The 18,404-nt window shown below is 42.4% G+C and overlaps 1 protein-coding gene across 6 annotated transcripts in view; it reads left to right on the top strand.

Annotated features, from left to right (window-relative positions):
* The window catches only part of NBEA (neurobeachin), an 838,139-nt gene that overhangs the window by 555,135 nt on the left and 264,600 nt on the right, over positions 1-18,404 (top strand). For all 6 annotated transcript variants that reach the window (XM_077298228.1, XM_077298226.1, XM_077298223.1 and 3 more), the window contains one exon: positions 10,336-10,479. In XM_077298228.1, the coding sequence (XP_077154343.1) occupies positions 10,336-10,479 (144 nt within the window). The remainder of the gene's footprint in view (positions 1-10,335; positions 10,480-18,404) is intronic.

The following is an 18,404-nucleotide window of genomic DNA, read 5'->3' as shown; positions in this document are numbered from 1 at the left end:
GGTTTCATTGAAGTGGATTTCCAGATGTTTGGAAACATTAGGATTTCCTGTCAGTGCATTTAGGTAACACTATGACGAGGTTAACTTTCCATCCTGCCAACCTTTAGAGATGAAAGCCAACTTTTCGCATACATTGCCCTGTCGGTGATTTAGCTTGGTGCACAGAGCCGCACTAACAGCCCCCATGCCCTCCTCTGTATGTTACCAGAAAGCTGGCACTGTATCATGCCGCATATTGTAATGGAAGCGCTAACTGTTGTCATACATGTTTGTGCTGCTTTATGAATAGATGTGCCAGTATCCGTGCCAAGGCTGAGTGCCCATGTTACCAATACTTCTCCATCCTCTTACACGGAGTTATGGGAATGCTCACTATGTCAATTCATTCACACATATAACATAAAAGTGCACAGAACCAGGGGGGTAGTATGACAATTCCACAGGATCAGTTATATTGACCACATGTCCCTTTTCAAAGGAGTTTAGCTAGTGATAATCTATATTTAAAGGGATATTCCCATCTCCAATATCCTATCCTAATATGTAGTAGGTGTAATAATAATAGCAAATATCTCCAATTAGATATGTACTGTAATATAGTTAAACAGATTAAGGGGGCACCATAGGGCAATATTGAAAGGGATCCAGCCTCAGCCTATAAAGTCACGTATACCATAAACCACAAGAAAAGATATAGGCCATAAGGAGGGGATCACCATACAGACATGGATGTAAAAAATTCCATTATTTAGATACAAAACACACAAAAAACATTAAAAAATAGTCACACATGTGACATAACTAGACATAACAAGAAGCTCATAATAAAGATAACCACCATAAGCCAGATAACATGTGAGCAATTATATACAATAACTCTATAAGCAGCGCACCAGCATTGATAAAAACTCCTATTCACTCACACCAGATAGGCGTCCAAAACCTCCTCACATAATCCACATAATGAGCCTCCCTACAACAGACCCAACATATTTCAATAAAGATGCATCAAAAAGGGGCTTACCAAATATAAGCACCATGCAAAATAGTCCTTATAGCCCAAATTCGGACAGAGTAAAGGTGGGGGGGGGGGTGGCGGCGTTGGGAGTGCAATCAATTTAAGTGTGGGAAGATCATATAGGTATAGGATAACCAATAGGAGAGCTGCCCATAAATGAATTCAAGTGGCAGCAATGATGCGATGCAAGCAGATAGAGCGCACATGTGATCGGGTAGGCAGGAAGAACCCGACTCACGGTGTCGCCACCCCCGGTGGCTTCGTCAGGGGTTCTTCTGATTTGCTATGTCTCTTTCCTCATGTGCAGGCATTGCAGGACCTAAGGTATCCATGGTTACATCCACTGCTGAAGTGACCATTAGCTATTTGCTAGTGATCATAACCATGGATGCCTATGGCGCTGCAATGCCTGCTCATGAGGAAAGAGACATGGCAAAAGAAAAAAAAAGTACTTTATTTCTAATTGGAGGTATTTCTAATATTATTATTACATCTACTACATATTGGGATAGGATCTTGGAGATGGGAATACCCCTTTAAGTGGTAGCCAACTTGTCTAAAAATAACAAACTGAAATGTGCAAAATAGATGGAAAAAAAAAATAATCACAGCAATCCCTCCAAATTTAATCTTCTTTCTTATATTAAAAGGGATAAATATATAAAACTAAATTCTCTTTATGGCCCAGGTGCTATGCAATCTCCCTGCAGCTTCTCACTGTTCTGTGTGTTGGCTGCCGGACAAGTGTTGTTAAGCACAGCCCATTGGCTTAGCTTCATGTCCTCCGCAAATTCCCAGATAAAAATGTAACATCAGCAGGGAATGAACCCTTATTTTCTATGCTGGATTTTTACAAGACCTTTTCTTCTAAAATAATAAGAAAAAAAAATGGTTCTACTGAGAACTTAGACAGGCTGATGGTCATGAGCATGGTTGTCCTAATGAAGAAGTTGTAAAACTTCAAAACATGCTCACGAATAAACCACTTACGTTTGGATTGGCATATTTCTTTCGTTTATGGCATCTCAGAATTAACCCTTTTGTTTATTGCCATTACTTATGCAGAATGATGTTCAGGCAGAGACCCTGGTTCTACAGATGTCACTTACTGGAGTGCTTGCTGTAGTTTTGATAAAAAGCACAGTTTTATCAGCAAAAGATAATCACTAGAGGACTAGTAAACCTGCTGCCACGTAATCCTCCATATTCACCAGCTGTGTATAACCCCGCCTCCACCACTGATTGGCAGCTTTCTGTCTATGCACAGTGTACACAAAAAGCTGCCAATCAGTGTTGTGGATGGGGTTAGACAGAGCTCATCATTCAGAGAACTGATAGATCTGCAGGAGATACAACAGTGATTTTGTGAAAACTGCAGCAAGCAGCCCGGTAAGTGGCACATCACTGGTATTGGCTTTTACTAGATTGGGGAAGTAAAATCACGTTGCCAGTTTCCTCCTGGTATTTCAGTTTCCTCCCACACCAGGGAAGTGTGATTGTGAGCCCAGTGTCTGAGAGCATTACAGAATACGTTGGTGCTATATAGGCATGCGTAATTGTAGATAATGTACTGGAGGTATGTGATAGAAGCATGCTCTGACATACTGTATACCTCCAACAAGTCTTCCACTTATTCCACTTTATGCCAATTAAGTGGCAAGATATTTGTCTTTTACATTGTGACCAGTGGAGGAGTTTTGACACCGTTTGGCAATTAAGTAGCATGTGTCTCTGACATAATGGCCTGATGAGGAGAACAGAGCCTTTAATAACTTCCTTTAGAGCTCATTAAGATGCACATACCTGTATATGTAGTGGTTTTCTATTCAAATTGTAACCACGTGAAAGAAATTTGTATCCACTTCTTGTAATTATTTTTTCGATATCTTCGGTTATAATTATTTCCATAATTTCTATCTCGCAGCTGATTGATGGATATCATGAGAGATATTTTCTTCTCAATGCATTTCATACAGTATAATGAGTTAAGATGGATGACGTGCGTATGACTTCTCAGAACAAGACGGTGCCTTGTTTTTCTGCATCAAAGTCTAGTAAACTAAAAAGATTATCCATATCCTCCATATTTGTACCAATATCATTTAACCCCTTCCCGACCCATGACGCCACGTAGGCGTCATGAAAACCCGTGCCAATCCGACCCATGACGCCTATGTGGCGTCATGGAATGATCGCGTCCCTGCAGATCGGGTGAAAGGGTTAACTCCAATTTCACCCGATCTGCAGGGACAGGGGGAGTGGTACTTCAGCCCAGGGGGGGTGGCTTCACCCCCCCGTGGCTACGATCGCTCTGATTGGCTGTTGAAAGTGAAACAGCCAATCAGAGCGATTTGTAATATTTCACCTAAAAACTGGTGAAATATTACAATCCAGCCATGGCCGATGCTGCAATATCATCGGCCATGGCTGGAAACCCTGATGTGAGCCCACCCCACCGATCGCCCCCCCCCAAGCCACCGATCTGTCCCGTAGTCCCCTCCGTCCTGTGCTCCGCTCCCCCGTCCTCCTGTCCGCTCCCCCTGTGCTCCTATGCCACCCCCCTGTGCTCCGACGCCCACCCCCCCCCCCCCCGTGCCCCGATCTTCCCCCCCCCCCCCCCCCCCCCCCGGTGCCCCGATCTCCCCCCCCCCCTTATACTTACCGAGGCTCCCGGTGCCCGTCCGTCTTCTCCATGGGCGCCGCCATCTTCCAAAATGGCGGGCGCATGCGCAGTGCGCCCGCCGAATCTGCCGGCCGGCAAATTCGTTACAAGTACATTTTGATCGCTGTGATAGGTTCTATCACAGCGATCAAAATAAAAAAATAATAAATAACCCCCCCCCCCCTTTATCACCCCCATAGGTAGGGACAATAATAAAAAAAAAGAAAATATTTTTTTTTCCTTTTCCACTAGTGTTAGGGTTAGAACTAGGGGTAGGGTTAGGGTTAGGGCATGTGCACACAGTGCGGATTTGGCTGCGGATCCGCAGCGGATTGGCCGCAGATGCGCAGCGGATTGGCCGCTGCGAATTCGTAGCAGTTTTCCATGAGGTTTACAGTACCATGTAAACCTATGGAAAACCAAATCCGCTGTGCCCATGGTGCGGAAAATTCCGTGTGGAAACGCTGCGTTGTATTTTCCGCAGCATGTCAATTCTTTGTGCGAATTCCGCAGCGTTTTACAACTGTTCCTCAATAGGAATCCGCAGGTGAAATCCGCACAAAAAAAACACTGGAAATCCGCTGTAAATCCGCAGGTAAAACGCAGTGCCTTTTACCTGCAGATTTTTCAAAAATCGTGCGGAAAAATCTCACACGAATCCGCAACGTGGGCACATAGCCTTAGGGTTAGGGTTGGAATTAGAGTTAGGGTTGGAATTAGGGCTAGGGTTGGAAATAGGGTTAAGATTAGGCTTGTGGTTAGGGTTACGGATAGGGTTAGGGGTGTGTTGGGGTTACAGTTGTGGTTAGGGTTGGGGTTAGGGTTAGGATTAGGGTTGGGATTAGGGTTACGGCTGTGTTGGGGTTAGGGATTAGGGTTAGGGGTGTGTTGGGGTTAGCGTTGAAGTTAGAATTGAGGGGTTTCCACTGTTTAGGCACATCAGGGGTCTACAAACGTAACATGGCGCCACCATTGATTCCAGCCAATCTTGCGTTCAAAAAGTCAAATGGTGCTCCCTCCCTTCCAAGCCCCGACGTGCGCCCAAACAGTGGTTTACCCCCACATATGGGGTACCAGTGTACTCAGGACAAACTGGGCAACAACTATTGGGGTCCAATTTCTCCTGTTACCCTTGCAAAAATAAAAAATTACTTGCTAAAACATAATTTTTGAGGAAAGAACAATTATTTTTTATTTTCACGGCTCTGCGTTATAAACTTCTGTGAAACACTTGGGGGTTGAAAGTGCTCACCACACATCTAGATAAGTTCCTTGGGGGGTCTAGTTTCCAAAATGGGGTCACTTGTGGGGTGTTTCTACTGTTTAGGCACATCAGGGGCTCTGCAAATGCAACATGACGCCCGCAGACCATTCCATCAAAGTCTGCATTTCAAATGTCACTACTTCCCTTACGAGCCCTGACGTGCGCCCAAACAGTGGTTTACCCCCACATATGTGGTATCAGCGTACTCAGGAGAAACTGGACAACAACTTTTGGGGTCAAATTTCTCCTGTTACCCTTGGGAAAATTAAAAAATTCTGGGCTAAAAAAATATTTTTGAGGAAAGGAAATACATTTATTATTTTCACGGCTCTGCGTTATAAACTTCTGTGAAGCACTTGGGGGTTCAAAGTGCTCACCACACATCTAGATAAGTTCCCTTGGGGGTCTAGTTTCCAAAATGGGGTCACGTGTGGGGAGTTCCTACTGTTTAGGCACATCAGGGGCTCTGCAAACGCAACCTGACGCCCGCAGAGCATTCCATCAAAGTCTGCATTTCAAAACGTCACTACTTCCCTTCCGAACCCCGACGTGTGCCAAAACATTGGTTTACCCCCACATATGGGGTATCAGCGTACTCAGGAGAAACTGGACAACAACTTTTGGTGTCCAATTTCTCCTGTTACCCTTGGGAAAATAAAAAATTGTGGGCTAAAAAATAATTTTTGAGAAAAGAAAAATTATTTTTTATTTTCATGGCTCTGCGTTATAAACTTCTGTGAAGCACTTGGGAGTTCAAAGTGCTCACCACACATCTAGATTAGTTCCTTGGGAGGTCTAGTTTCCAAAATGGGGTCACTTGTGGGGGAGCTCCAATGTTTAGGCACACAAGGGCTCTCCAAACGCGACATGGTGTCCGCTAATGATTGGAGCTAATTTTCCATTCAAAAGCCAAATGGCGTGCCTTCCCTTCCGAGCCCTGCCGTGCGCCCAAACAGTGGTTTACCCCCACATATGGGGCATCATCGTACTCAGGACAAACTGGACAACAACATTTGGGGTCCAATTTCTCCTATTACCCATGGGAAAATAAAAAATTCTGGGCTAAAAATCATTTTTGAGGAAAGAAAAATTATTTTTTATTTTCACGGCTCTGCATTATAAACTTCTGTGAAGCACCTGGGGTTTTTAAGTGCTCACTATGCATCTAGATAAGTTCCTTGGGGGTCTAGTTTCCAAAATGGGGTCACTTGTAGGGGAGCTCCAATGTTTAGGCACACAGGGGCTCTCCAAACGCGACATGGTGTCCGCTAACGATTGGAGCTAATTTTCCATTCAAAAAGTCAAATGGCGCTCCTTCCCTTCCGAGCCTTACCATGTGCCCAAACAGTGGTTTACCCCCACATGTGAGGTATCGGTGTACTCAGGAGAAATTGTCCAACAAATTTTAGGATCCATTTTATCCTGTTGCCCATGTGAAAATGAAAAAATTGAGGCTAAAAGAAATTTTGTGTGAAAAAAAGTACTTTTTCATTTTTACGGATCAATTTGTGAAGCACCTGAGGGTTTAAAGTGCTCACTATGCTTCTAGATAAGTTCCTTGGGGGGTCTAGTTTCCAAAATGGGGTCACTTGTGGGGGAGCTCCAATGTTTAGGCACACAGGGGCTCTCCAAACGTGACATGGTGTCCGCTAGCGATGGAGCTAATTTTTCATTCAAAAAGTCAAATGGCGCTCCTTCCCTTCCGAGCCTTACCATGTGCCCAAACAGTGGTTTACCCCTACATATGAGGTATCAGCGTACTCAGGACAAATTGGACAACATCGTTCGTGGTCCAGTTTCTCCTTTTACCCTTGGGAAAATAAAAAAATTGTTGCTAAAAGATCATTTTTGTGACTAAAAAGTTAAATGTTCATTTTTTACTTCCATGTTGCTTCTGCTGCTGTGAAACACCTGAAGGGTTAATAAACTTCTTGAATGTGGTTTTGAGCACCTTGAGGGGTGCAGTTTTTAGAATGGTGTCACTTTTGGGTATTTTCAGCCATATAGAACCCTCAAAAAGACTTCAAATGTGAGGTGGTCCCTAAAAAAATGGTTTTGTAAATTTTGTTGTAAAAATGAGAAATCACTGGTCAAATTTTAACCCTTATAACTTCGTAGCAAAAAAAAAATTTGTTTACAAAATTGTGCTGATGTAAAGTAGGCATGTGGGAAATGTTATTTATTAACTATTTTGTGTCACATAACTCTCTGGTTTAACAAAATAAAAATTCAAAATGTGAAAATTGCAAAATTTTCAAAATTTTCGCCAAATTTCCGTTTTTTTCACAAATAAACTCAGAAATTATCGACCTAAATTTAACACTAACATGATGCCCAATATGTCACGAAAAAACAGTCTCAGAATCGCTAGGATCCGTTGAAGCGTTCCTGAGTTATTACCTCATAAAGGGACACTGGTCAGAATTGCAAAAAACGGCCAGGTCATTAAGGCCAAAATAGGCTGGGTCATGAAGGGGTTAAAGGGAATTGCTCAGTAGGGTCTACCCTCCTAAACCGTCTATATGGGCATGTAGATCATAGGAAGCCAAATACAATGACACCTTGATATCTGTGATCTGAAATCGGTGTTTTTCTTATATGTAAATGAGCTGTTAAGATCTACGGGCTGGACATAGATCTCCCGGAGAATCTGCCTCCAGAGCTTATTTTAAATAAAATGGCCATTGCCAGTGTTAGACACGTAATGACACTTTGCTTTCATAATCACACACAGCTCTGCAGTAAGAGCAGCGCTAACGATGCAGCAGAAGTGAAGTTTGTCTCATTATAATCATTTTCAGCTCAGCAGCACTCGTCCTCTTATAGTGCTGGCTGCTCTGCTGCAGAGTTGTGCCGGATTATAGTTACAATACAGCAGAGTTGAACCTTGTTCCGTGCAAAGACATTTGCAGTTATGTCAGCTCTGCTGTGCTGCTAATCCCTCCATACTAGCAGTCTGTAAGATGGAAGCTGATGCACTGAGAGGAGACATGCAGCTAGTATGCCGGATCTGTTTTTTTCTCATAGAGTTGTATTAGCGCCAGAATGCGCCTGATGGCCAGATGTTTCATACATTTTTTGCCTGATCCGTCAAAAAAAATTCTATTCTGGCAGACGGAGAAAACGTCCATAGGAGCGTTTTTTCTGTCCAGTGACAAAACGCCCAGCGACGGTTCCAGCGATAAACGGATGAAACTGAGATGTGAAACTAGGAATCCGGCATCTGAATCCGATTTTCCATTTCCCATTGAAATCATGCAAATTTTCCTCTCTCTCGCATCCAAATTATATGCCCAATAAACAAAAACGGATCCAGCAAATAAACGGATCCAGCGTATCAGTTTCTCACAATTTGCACCGGATGCGTTGTTTGAAAAAATGGATGGATTATGCCTGAAAGCAAAAAAACTGATGTGTGAAAGTAGCCTAAGCTTTGGTGTGTTAGTGCTAATTACTAGTTACTGTCAGTAGTGATGAGCGAGTGTACTCGTTGCTCGGGTCTCCCGAGCACGCTCAGGTGATCTCCGAGTATTTGTTAGTGCTCGGACATTTAGTTTTCGTTGCCTCAGCTGCATGATTTACAGCTGCTGGACAGCCTGAATACATGTGGGGATTCCCTAACAAACAGGCATTCCTCACATGTATTAAGACTGTCTAGCACTAACAAATACTCGGAGACCACCCAAGCGTGCTCGGGAAAACCCAAGCAACGAGTATACTCACTCATCACTAACGGCCAGTCATTATATGTCTCTCACTGGTAACGCCCCCTTTCACTTGAAGGGAACCGGTCACCTAAAAGCGATATTAACCTGCAGATAAAGGGTTAATCTGCAGGGTAGTAGCGTTGTGAATCTGCCTGGCGCAACCACTTGGTCCCACGCTGCTCTGAGCAAATTAACTTTATTCCCCACAGCATTCCAGTTTCAGTAATGGGGCAACGCCGGCGCATGTTCAGTTACCACTCAATTTATAGAGAGTAGCCACTGCAACCATGCCTCCGGCACTGACTGATAGCTGACCTAATGCTGAGCTGCTGTCAGTCAGTGCTGGGGGCACGGTTACATCCTTCACTCTCGATACACTGAGCGGTGACTGAATCTATGGCGTGCCGCTCCCATAGCTGAAACCAGAGCGCTGCCGGGAGGAATAAAATTAATTTCCTCCCGTCAGCGGTGGGTCTAAGTACCGGCGCCAGGCGGGTTCACCGTGCCATTAACCTGCATTTTATCCTGCAGATTAACCCCATAACTGCAGGTTGATATTGTTGTTTCAGGTGACCGGTTCTTTTTAAAATTATCTACGGAGTCAGATTCTCATTGAGATCTATGTCCGGCCCATAGATCTTAACAGCTCATTAAGATATTAAGCCAAACGTGGATATTTCTGGATTAAGTCATCGGATCCCAGATATCAACGTATCGCTTTATTCCGCTTCCTATGATCTACATGCCCATATAAAACGGTTAAGGAGGATTGATCCTACGGACAGATTCCCTATAAGTTGAACTGTGACTCTTTGGGGCCACAAAACTCCTGCAAAAGCGCTTGAATTTCAATACGATGGTGTAAATAATATGAAATGTTGAGAATTGGATTCAAATGGTGTGCCATATGTTTATATCAATTTTCTGTGTATAAATCTGTATGACCTATATTTATGGTAATATAATTTTAATACATGTATAAATTATTATTTTTTTTTTACTAAGTAGGCAAAACTTTTTAAAGTATTAGATAAAAAGGATAACATTTTAAAATACATTTTATTGTATGTTTAAAAGGAAAAACGTGCTGCAATGGTTAAATTCTGAGGTTATTTTGATTTTGTTTTTCCATTCATCTCACTGAAGGAGTTATAAAATAAGACAGGAGAAAGAAAGCAGTTCCTCTCCATACGTTGCTCTTGATTTGTGGAGTGTTAAAGTAATATAGTGGGAGGACAGTCTTTACAAGCCATGTAATGAGCCCGCCCTTGGGAGACCTCATTCCTTCTACGCTTCTTATATTGATTAATGTGACCCTAATTCATAAAAGATTCCCGTCAGGCTGTTCATTTAGATAAACGTAGATTTCATACGTCTGGAAAACCGGCCTGCTCTTATTTCATGAGAGATCGCGAACTGATTGAAAGCAACGACATGTGATTGAAAACAATTTTATGGACGACATTTGGACAGTGAATGTAAGGAATCTATAAGGATTGCTTGTTATGGAGCGGCGGGAGGTTAATAATGTGAAGAGCTCTACTTGATAGTAATTTATAATAACTCCTAGGTCACCTCGCCTGGTCGTGGAGCTAAACATGTCTACCAGTAGTTTAATATGCTGTATAGTCACTGTGTATAAAAACTTCTCTATATTAACTAGTATAAAACCTTTATATTATAGGCACAGAAGAAGATGTCATGAAATCCAAGAAAACTTTTCGAAGTCAGGCTGTAGTAAGTCAAAATGCAGAAACCGAGCTAATGCTGGAAGGAGATGATGATGCGGTTAGCCTTCTTCAGGAGAAGGAAATCGACAACCTTGCAGGTAGATCATCCCTCTGATATTAACATATGTAGAGAGATCAAAAGTAATTATCCTCATGACTAAGGAGATGGGGAAAGAGGGAAATAAAGGAAATCCTTACGTATTGGTTAATTTGGCCTAAACTCTCATTCCATGACATTTGCTAAAACAATTGATATTTTAATGTTTAAAGTGAACTTGTCATGTAACCTGCAGATATGAGGTTAATTTCCAGGTTAATAGTATTCTGTAGCCGTGCAATCGCTGCACTGAAAGCCCGACTACCAGGAAGAGATGACATTTCTTCCTCCCGGCATCCTCAGGCTTTCAGTTATGGAGGAGCTGCTTTAGTCACCGCTTGGTATATAGTGAGCGGTGCTGTAACGGCCCCTGGCCTGACTGACAGCCGCTTCTGTACTGAAGCACTGCTGAGCCGGCTGTCAGTCAGCGCTGGGGTGTGGTTACAGCCGCCGATCACTATACCGGGCTTTAAGTGCACCTGCCCAACTCCTAAAGAAAAGTCCAAATGAAAGAAAAAAGGCACAACCGCACTGTTGATAATGTGAACACCAAAAACATCCGACTCTGCACCTTATAGGTTGCGCCAGCTGTATGTGTCCTCCACACTCTAGTAGGGGTGCTGCATCCAAAAACCAGTAAGCAAAATCCAATGAAAAAATGAAGAAATAGGAGCGCACTTACCCAAGTGGGATGACAATCACTTTATTAGGACATATTACAAAAACGGCAGGGAGAGATGAAGATAGCCACGGACCGTGGCTATCTTCATCTCTCCCTGCCGTTTTTGTAACATGTCCTAATAAAGTGATTGTCATCCCACTTGGGTAAGTGCGCTCCTATTTCTTCACTTTTTCATTGGATTCAACTCCTAAAGAACACTATTAACCTGCAGATTAACCCTATACCTGCAGGTTAATAGCATTTTTCACATGACAGTTTGCCTTTAAGCTGCCCATACATGTTACTATTTCTTAGTAAACCTTCTGGTATTAGTTAGATGTCACAATGATACGTATTGGCAGACACACCACCAGTCCTTTCACAGACAAAGACAAGGGGTCTTTTCCATCAATCCTCTGCTGATACACCTCCAATAAATGCTTTCCTGCCATTTGGCTAATTCAGACAATTGGGAGAATCCGGCTAACTGCTTGGCAGAAAACTATCCCTTTGATCTTACAAGGAATCCTTCAGGTGATTCATGCTGCCCAAGCAATGGACAAAATGAATGAAAGACCATGTCCTTCATTATGTGTCACTCTTGGATACTGGGGTGTTTTAGAGAAAACAGGGAGCCATGACTGAGATGGCCAGTGGTGCGGCAGGTCACTCTTGGCTTCTCCCTGCCCAATTCTGCTTGGCTTATGGGTCTGTCCCTAAACACACAAATAGTCAGAGTTGGGGGGAGACAATCTGGCTGGAACCTTCTCCCATGACTAGTCATTTTAGTCACCCCGTTCCAAGCTCTTGTTATTGACTAAGATTTTTTCTGAAACGTTGCAGCTTTTCAGAGTGACATAGAAATGTAGTGACGGAGCTGGTCTCCGATGCATCAGCCTGTGGTTCTGGCAGTACGCATCACTTGACAGGTTCCCTTCAAAGTGCCATAGAATACAGTGAGAGACCCAACTATCGTCTATTATTGTTATGACAACTGCTTGATTGCTGTACCAGAATCATCAATGAACACTACAGTTATTGGCCTGAAGGGTTGTCCACTACTGGATCATTTCCTTTCTAAATAAAACAGGCTCTCATTGTACTGTAAATACATACAACTTAGGCTGGTTTCACACTTGCGTTTTGATCTGCAGCGTTTTTTTAAAAAACGCATGTGGTGAAAAAACGCATGTAAACGCGGCAAAACGCCGCGTTTTTTAGACGCATGCGTTTTTGCATGCAGGAAAAAAAACGCGGCGTTTTGCGGCGTTTACATGCGTTTTTTCCTGCGTTTGCGTTTTTTAAACGCATGCTGAGAAGTGTGTGACAGCTGCCAATCATCAAAATCAACTAGAAAACCCACTAAAAACAGAAATAGCTAGGGTTAGGGTTAGGATCCCTAGTAACCCTAGGGATCCTAACCCTAACCCTAGGGATCCTAACCCTAACCCTAACCCTAGGGATCCTAACCCTAACCCTAAGGGTTAGAATCGTAACCCTAACCCTAAGGGTTAGGATCCCTAGGGTTAGGGTTAGGATCCCTAGGGTTACTAGGGATCCTAACCTTAGGGTTTTTCTAAAAAAAAATTGTGTTTTTCTAAAAAAACCGCATGCGTTTTTAACGCAAACAAACGCATGTGCTTAAAAGCGCATGTGTTTACATAGACAGCAATGCATTTTTTTGCCGCGAATAAACGCATGCGTTTTTTTGCGGCAAAAAAACGCCGCTAGAAATTACTACATGTTGCATTTCTGCAAATGAACGCACGCGTCAAAAAACGCATGCGTTGCCGAAAACTCATCAAAACGCACGCTAAAAAACGCATGCGTTTTTTAATGTTAAGTATAGAAAAAAAACACATGCGTTTTTTAGCGCTAAAACGCTGCAGATCAAAACGCAAGTGTGATCAAAACGCAAGTGTGAAACCAGCCTTATACTCGCCCCTCAGACCAGCGCCGTAATGGTGATGTCGGAGGAGTGATGCAGGTAATGGGCGGCAGTTCTCACGCTTCTTTCAGATGATACTTGGACGTCTGGGCTAGGTGTGAGCTTTACTGCCTATTAGTGGCCTTTGATTGACTGTAGCACTCACTGGCAGACATGGTACTGACATTGGAGGGACAGTGTCGGTCCCAGAGGCGAGTATAAGCTGTTTTCATTTTTGATGGGGCTCTGTTTCATTTATGAAGGGGTAGTCCAAGTAGTGCACAACCCCTTTTATCAGCAGAAAAAAAGAATTCTCACTAAGGAGTTTTTCTAAAAAAAAAAAAAAAAACTTGGCTGCTGTTTTTTACTTTGGTATTCTCTATATTGTTCTCCGCCCAGCACCTGCCTCTTTATTTTGATTGATGGCTCACTCCCTGTTTGACGTCAGATACCAGGCAAGAAGATCAGTCTGTGAGCTATCGATCAAGCTAAAGAGGCGGCGGGGAAACGACCTTGGGAGGCAGAGTCTTGGGAAGTGCTCTGTCACGCCCAAAGCACTTAACACTTCATTTGCATATGACTGACAACTCTGCTGAGTAATTCAGCAACACATAGAAGATCTTAAGGTGTCGATGGATTTACATTTCAAACACCTGCATGGCCTTATATGTGTTCTTGAGAGGCTGATCTTACTGCGGATTCCCTTTCAGCCAGGAGATAAAGGTTTAAGTGATCTATATTTCTGTTTCAGTTTTAGTTCCTTTCGTTCCCAGACTTTTTACATCAAGAGGCAAGTTGTGTAGTAGTCTAGACACTAGTTGTATTCCATACAAATCGTTAATCATATCAATAAGTACTAAACCTTCTGCCCTGATTTCAGCCTCGATTATTACATGTAGTTACCGCCTCATAGATCACTAACCTATTGTCTAAATGACAGACTAATAAATTCTCTAACATTTGGTACCTGATGATATGTGAAATGTAAGAGAACCATGTACACTCCTCTGCCCATACACACAAGACGCAAGTGAGAAGAAAAGGCCAAGCGCCATTGTTTCCAACTAATACTGATCCCATGAGTCTATGACACATATCCAACACTGATAGTGTCACCACCAGGGACCATTGTGGGAAAACTATATTTAAAATGTATTTTATTTAAGGAGTAACTCTAATTTCTATCTACTCTTTTCATGGTGAGACGTGAAAGAACGGGCCAGAAGTGCTCAGCTGTGCTCTGCTCTTCTAGGGTAGACCGCCTCAGCTGGAGACTGCCTCAGGCTATGTGCACACGTTCAGGATTTTACGCGTTTTTTTTCGCGTTTTTTCGGCCGTATTCTGCGGAAGAAACGCTTAAAAAACACATACATAAGCATCCCATCATTTTTAATGCATTCTGCAATTTTTGTGCACATGATGCGTTTTTTTCCCGCAAAAAAAAAGCATCGTGGTAAAAAACGCAGCATGTTCATTAATTTTGTGGATTTTTCGCGTTTTTGCCGCTATTTAGTGCATTGGGAAGCTCCGGAAAAAAAAACGCACAAAAAAAAAGCAAAAAAAACGCATGCGGATTTCTTACAGAAAATGTCTGGTTTTGTTCAGGAAATTTCTGCAAGAAATCCTGACGTGTGCACATAGCCTCAAATAAAGCAGAGGAGGAAGCACAATTCAGCATTTCTGACATTTTGTTCGGTGGTAGTCTGTGTCTGCACCCAGGTCTATATAAAGTCCTGACATGTTAATTTTTTTCTATAATGACAATTACTTTTGAATAATGAAAATTATTGTTTAGTTTTATAAGATCGAGTATGAGTTGATACGGGACCTGTAAGCAAAAAAAAGTATTCACCTGCAGCCATATGCAGCTATATAGCATTTTACATATTCTGATGTCTAATTGTAAGTGCGGCTGCAGGGAGAAAATGAAGTTCTATTCTCCCTGTAGTCCTCAGGGCAATGAACAGTCGGCACTCACTATACTATAAACACGCTGCACCGTGACAGACGTTTTCTTCAGTAGCGTGTGTGCTAGGCAGGCTGTCGGTCAAGGTGCCCTCATCTCCCTGATGACTGGAAGCAACAGCTATGAGGAAAATATCACTTAACCCCTTCAAGACAGAGCCCTTTTTTGTGTGTTTGTTTTTCGCTCCCCTTCTTCCCAGAGCCATAACTTTTTTATTTTTCCGGCAATATGGCCATATGAGGGCTTGTTTTTTACGGGACATGTTGTACTTTTGAACTACACCATTGGTTTTACCATATTGTGTACTGGAAAATGGGAAGAAAATTCCAAGTGCGGTGAAATTGTAAAAAAAATGCAATTCCACAACTGTTTTATGGATTTTTTTTACCATGTTCATCAAATGCTAAAACTGACCTGCCATTATGATTCTCCATGTCATTAAGAGTTCATAGACACCAAACCTGTCTAGGTTCTTTTTTATGTAAGTGGTGAAAAAAAAATCCAAAGTTTAAGAAAAAAAAAGTGTCATCTTCCGAGACCCGTAGCATCACCGTTTTTGTGATCTCGTGTTGGGTGATGGCTTATTTTTTATGTGCTGAGCTGCTGTTTTTAATGATACCATTTTGGTGCAGATACGATCTTTTTGATCTTCCGTTATTGCATTTTAATGCAATGTTGTGACAACCAAAGAAATGTAGTTCTGACGTTTTGACTTTTTTTTTTCGCTACGCCATTTACCCATCGGATTAATTCTTTTTATAGCTTGATAGATCGGGCAGTTCTCAACGCGACAATACCAAATATGTTTAAGTTTGATTTTTTTTTTTATTGTTTTATTTTGAATGGGGCAAAAGGGAGGTAATTTGAACTTTTATATATTGTTTATTTTTCTAATATTTTTAAAATATTTTTTAAAACTTTTTTCTTTTTCTTTTTTTTCTTTTTTTTTTTTTTTTTTTACTTTTGGCGTGCTTTAATTGTCCATGGGAGACTAGAAGCTGTTACAGCAATCTGGCAGTGACAACCATAGAGGTCTGCTGGAGATCTCCGGTTGTCATGCCAACCCATCGGTGACCTGTAATCACAGGACGGGGTCACCAATGGGCGGGATTTCCAGTGCTCTTGCTGGAAGCGCGTGTTAAATGCCGCTGACACAGATTGCCAGCGGCATTTTACAGGATAACAGCCGTGGGTGGATCGAGATGCCACCCGCGGCTGTTGGAGGCACATGTCAGCTGTTTAAAACAGCTGACAGTGCTGGGAAAGATGTGGGCTCAGCGTCGGAGCCCACATCAAAGGGGGAGGCACGATATATGCAGTACTAGTACGGTGCATGTCATGAAGGGGTTAAAGGGGTATTCCCATCTCTAAGATCCTATCCCAGTATATAGTAGGTATAATAATATTAGCAAATACCTCCAATTAGAAATGTAATGTAGTTCTTCTGAGTCACTATGTCACTTACCCATGTGCAGGACATTGTAGTAGCCCAGGTATCCATCGTTATGACCACTAACAACTTACTCACTAACTGTCACTATGTTAGTGATCGTAACCATCGATACCTAAGCTACTACAATGCCCTGCACATAGGGTAAGTGACTGAGCGAATCAGATGAACTATACTACATTTCTAATTAGCGATATTTGCTAATATCATTATTACACTTACTACTTATTGGGATAGAATCTTGGATGTGGGGATACCCCTTTAACTTTCTCGCTTCAGCCACTATTACTTTTAGACTGCTGCAAATTTTTAAAATTTTATTAACTGCAGATTTCTGCTATGGCTGCTAGTTATTACAGGTTTGTTTTCTTCTGTTTTTCTTCTTTTTTCCCCTTTTAATCAATATCTATATTACTGATATGAGCATTTGGTTAGGAACTTCTAGACTAACTTCTTTCTTCAGTCCTGTGAGGTGGAGGCAGGACCAAGCCAGTGTCAGCCAGGCAAATCTGCTTGTCAAAGTAGTGGTTAGGGTACAGCAAATTTTACCCTGGATCCACACTCTCCTAGAACCAGTGTGGTCCATAAATGGTTATATCAGGCTAGATTTGGGAGCAGTGGCTGTCACTGGAGAGCGGTTAAATGCAACACGTAAACATACTCCTAAATAATGTTACGTCCTTTATGTAGGTTGTTCTTGGAGAACTAGCCACCGATCTATGGCTGTCGGCTTGTATAAATCCTTCTCTCCATCAAGTCACAGACAGATTCAGTGATGATCAGCGCTCTGTGGAGCCGTATCATCACTACCAGTCTCCTTGCTTTTCTGTTCTCTGAAGATGGCTCTTAATTACATTGGCTGTATGTTTGGGGTGGTTACACTGCTGTGGTTACACTGCTGCACAATAAAGTGGGGCCAATCAGACGCCTCCTTAATGATAGTGCAGATATATAAGAGCCAGCCTGTATTTCTCAGCATTGAGGACACCATTAATCCTGACCAAATTCTTCCAACTCCATTTGCGGAAATGCAGCCCCAAACTTGCAGTGAACCTCCACCATGCTTAACTGCTGCCAGGACACTCTCCTTGTTGTGCCTCTTTCCAGCTCTTTGGTTGCAAACTGTCTGGTGCTGCAGCAAAATATGTCAATATTTTCAGTCCAGAGCTCCTGCTGCCATTTTTATGCACCCAGTTCCTATGTTTTCATGCATAGTTAAGTCACTTGGCCATATTTCTATATAAAATGTATAGTTCTTGGAAACAATTTTTTATGAAGATCACTTCTAGCCAGACAGAAACAGTAGATGGGTGTAGCTGGGTCTCCACTGGTTGCTGCCATTTCTGAGCTAAGTCCACTGCTGGACATCTTCCGATTTCTAGGGGAAAATAGCTTGATGTGTCTTTCATCTGCTGCACTAAGGTTCCTTAGCTGACTGCTGCGTGTACACTCCTCAACATTGCCCATTTCTTTCTGAGAATTACAGGCGGATACTTATCCATCATGTAATGCCGTCAGGAAGGCGTTTGATTGGCTCCAAATATATATTGTTCAGCGTGTCAACGACCCCAGATCAAAGCCAATGTCCTTAAGAACAATTTTCATTGTAAAGAAGGAAAAGGAGTCCTGGAAGTGATGATATGGCCCCATAGAGCCCTGGTTGCAACCTCCAGTCTGTCTGGGATCACATGAAGAGATAGCAGGATTTGCACAAGCCACATCCACAGAAGATCTGTGGTTAGTTCTCCAAGAGTTTTGGAACAACCTCCTTGCCAAGTTCCTTTAAAAAATGTGTGCATGTATCTAGAAGAACTGATGCTTTGAAGCCATTTTGAAGGCTAAGGTCGGTCACACCATATATTGATTTTGAGATTTATTTTGTTCATTCACACATGCAAGTGGTTCAAGATCTATGTTTTACA

Source organism: Ranitomeya variabilis, chromosome 3 (assembly GCF_051348905.1).
Source record: "Ranitomeya variabilis isolate aRanVar5 chromosome 3, aRanVar5.hap1, whole genome shotgun sequence".
In the NCBI taxonomy this organism is placed as follows: Eukaryota; Metazoa; Chordata; class Amphibia; order Anura; family Dendrobatidae; genus Ranitomeya; species Ranitomeya variabilis.
This window is presented reverse-complemented; position numbering and strand designations above follow the sequence as displayed.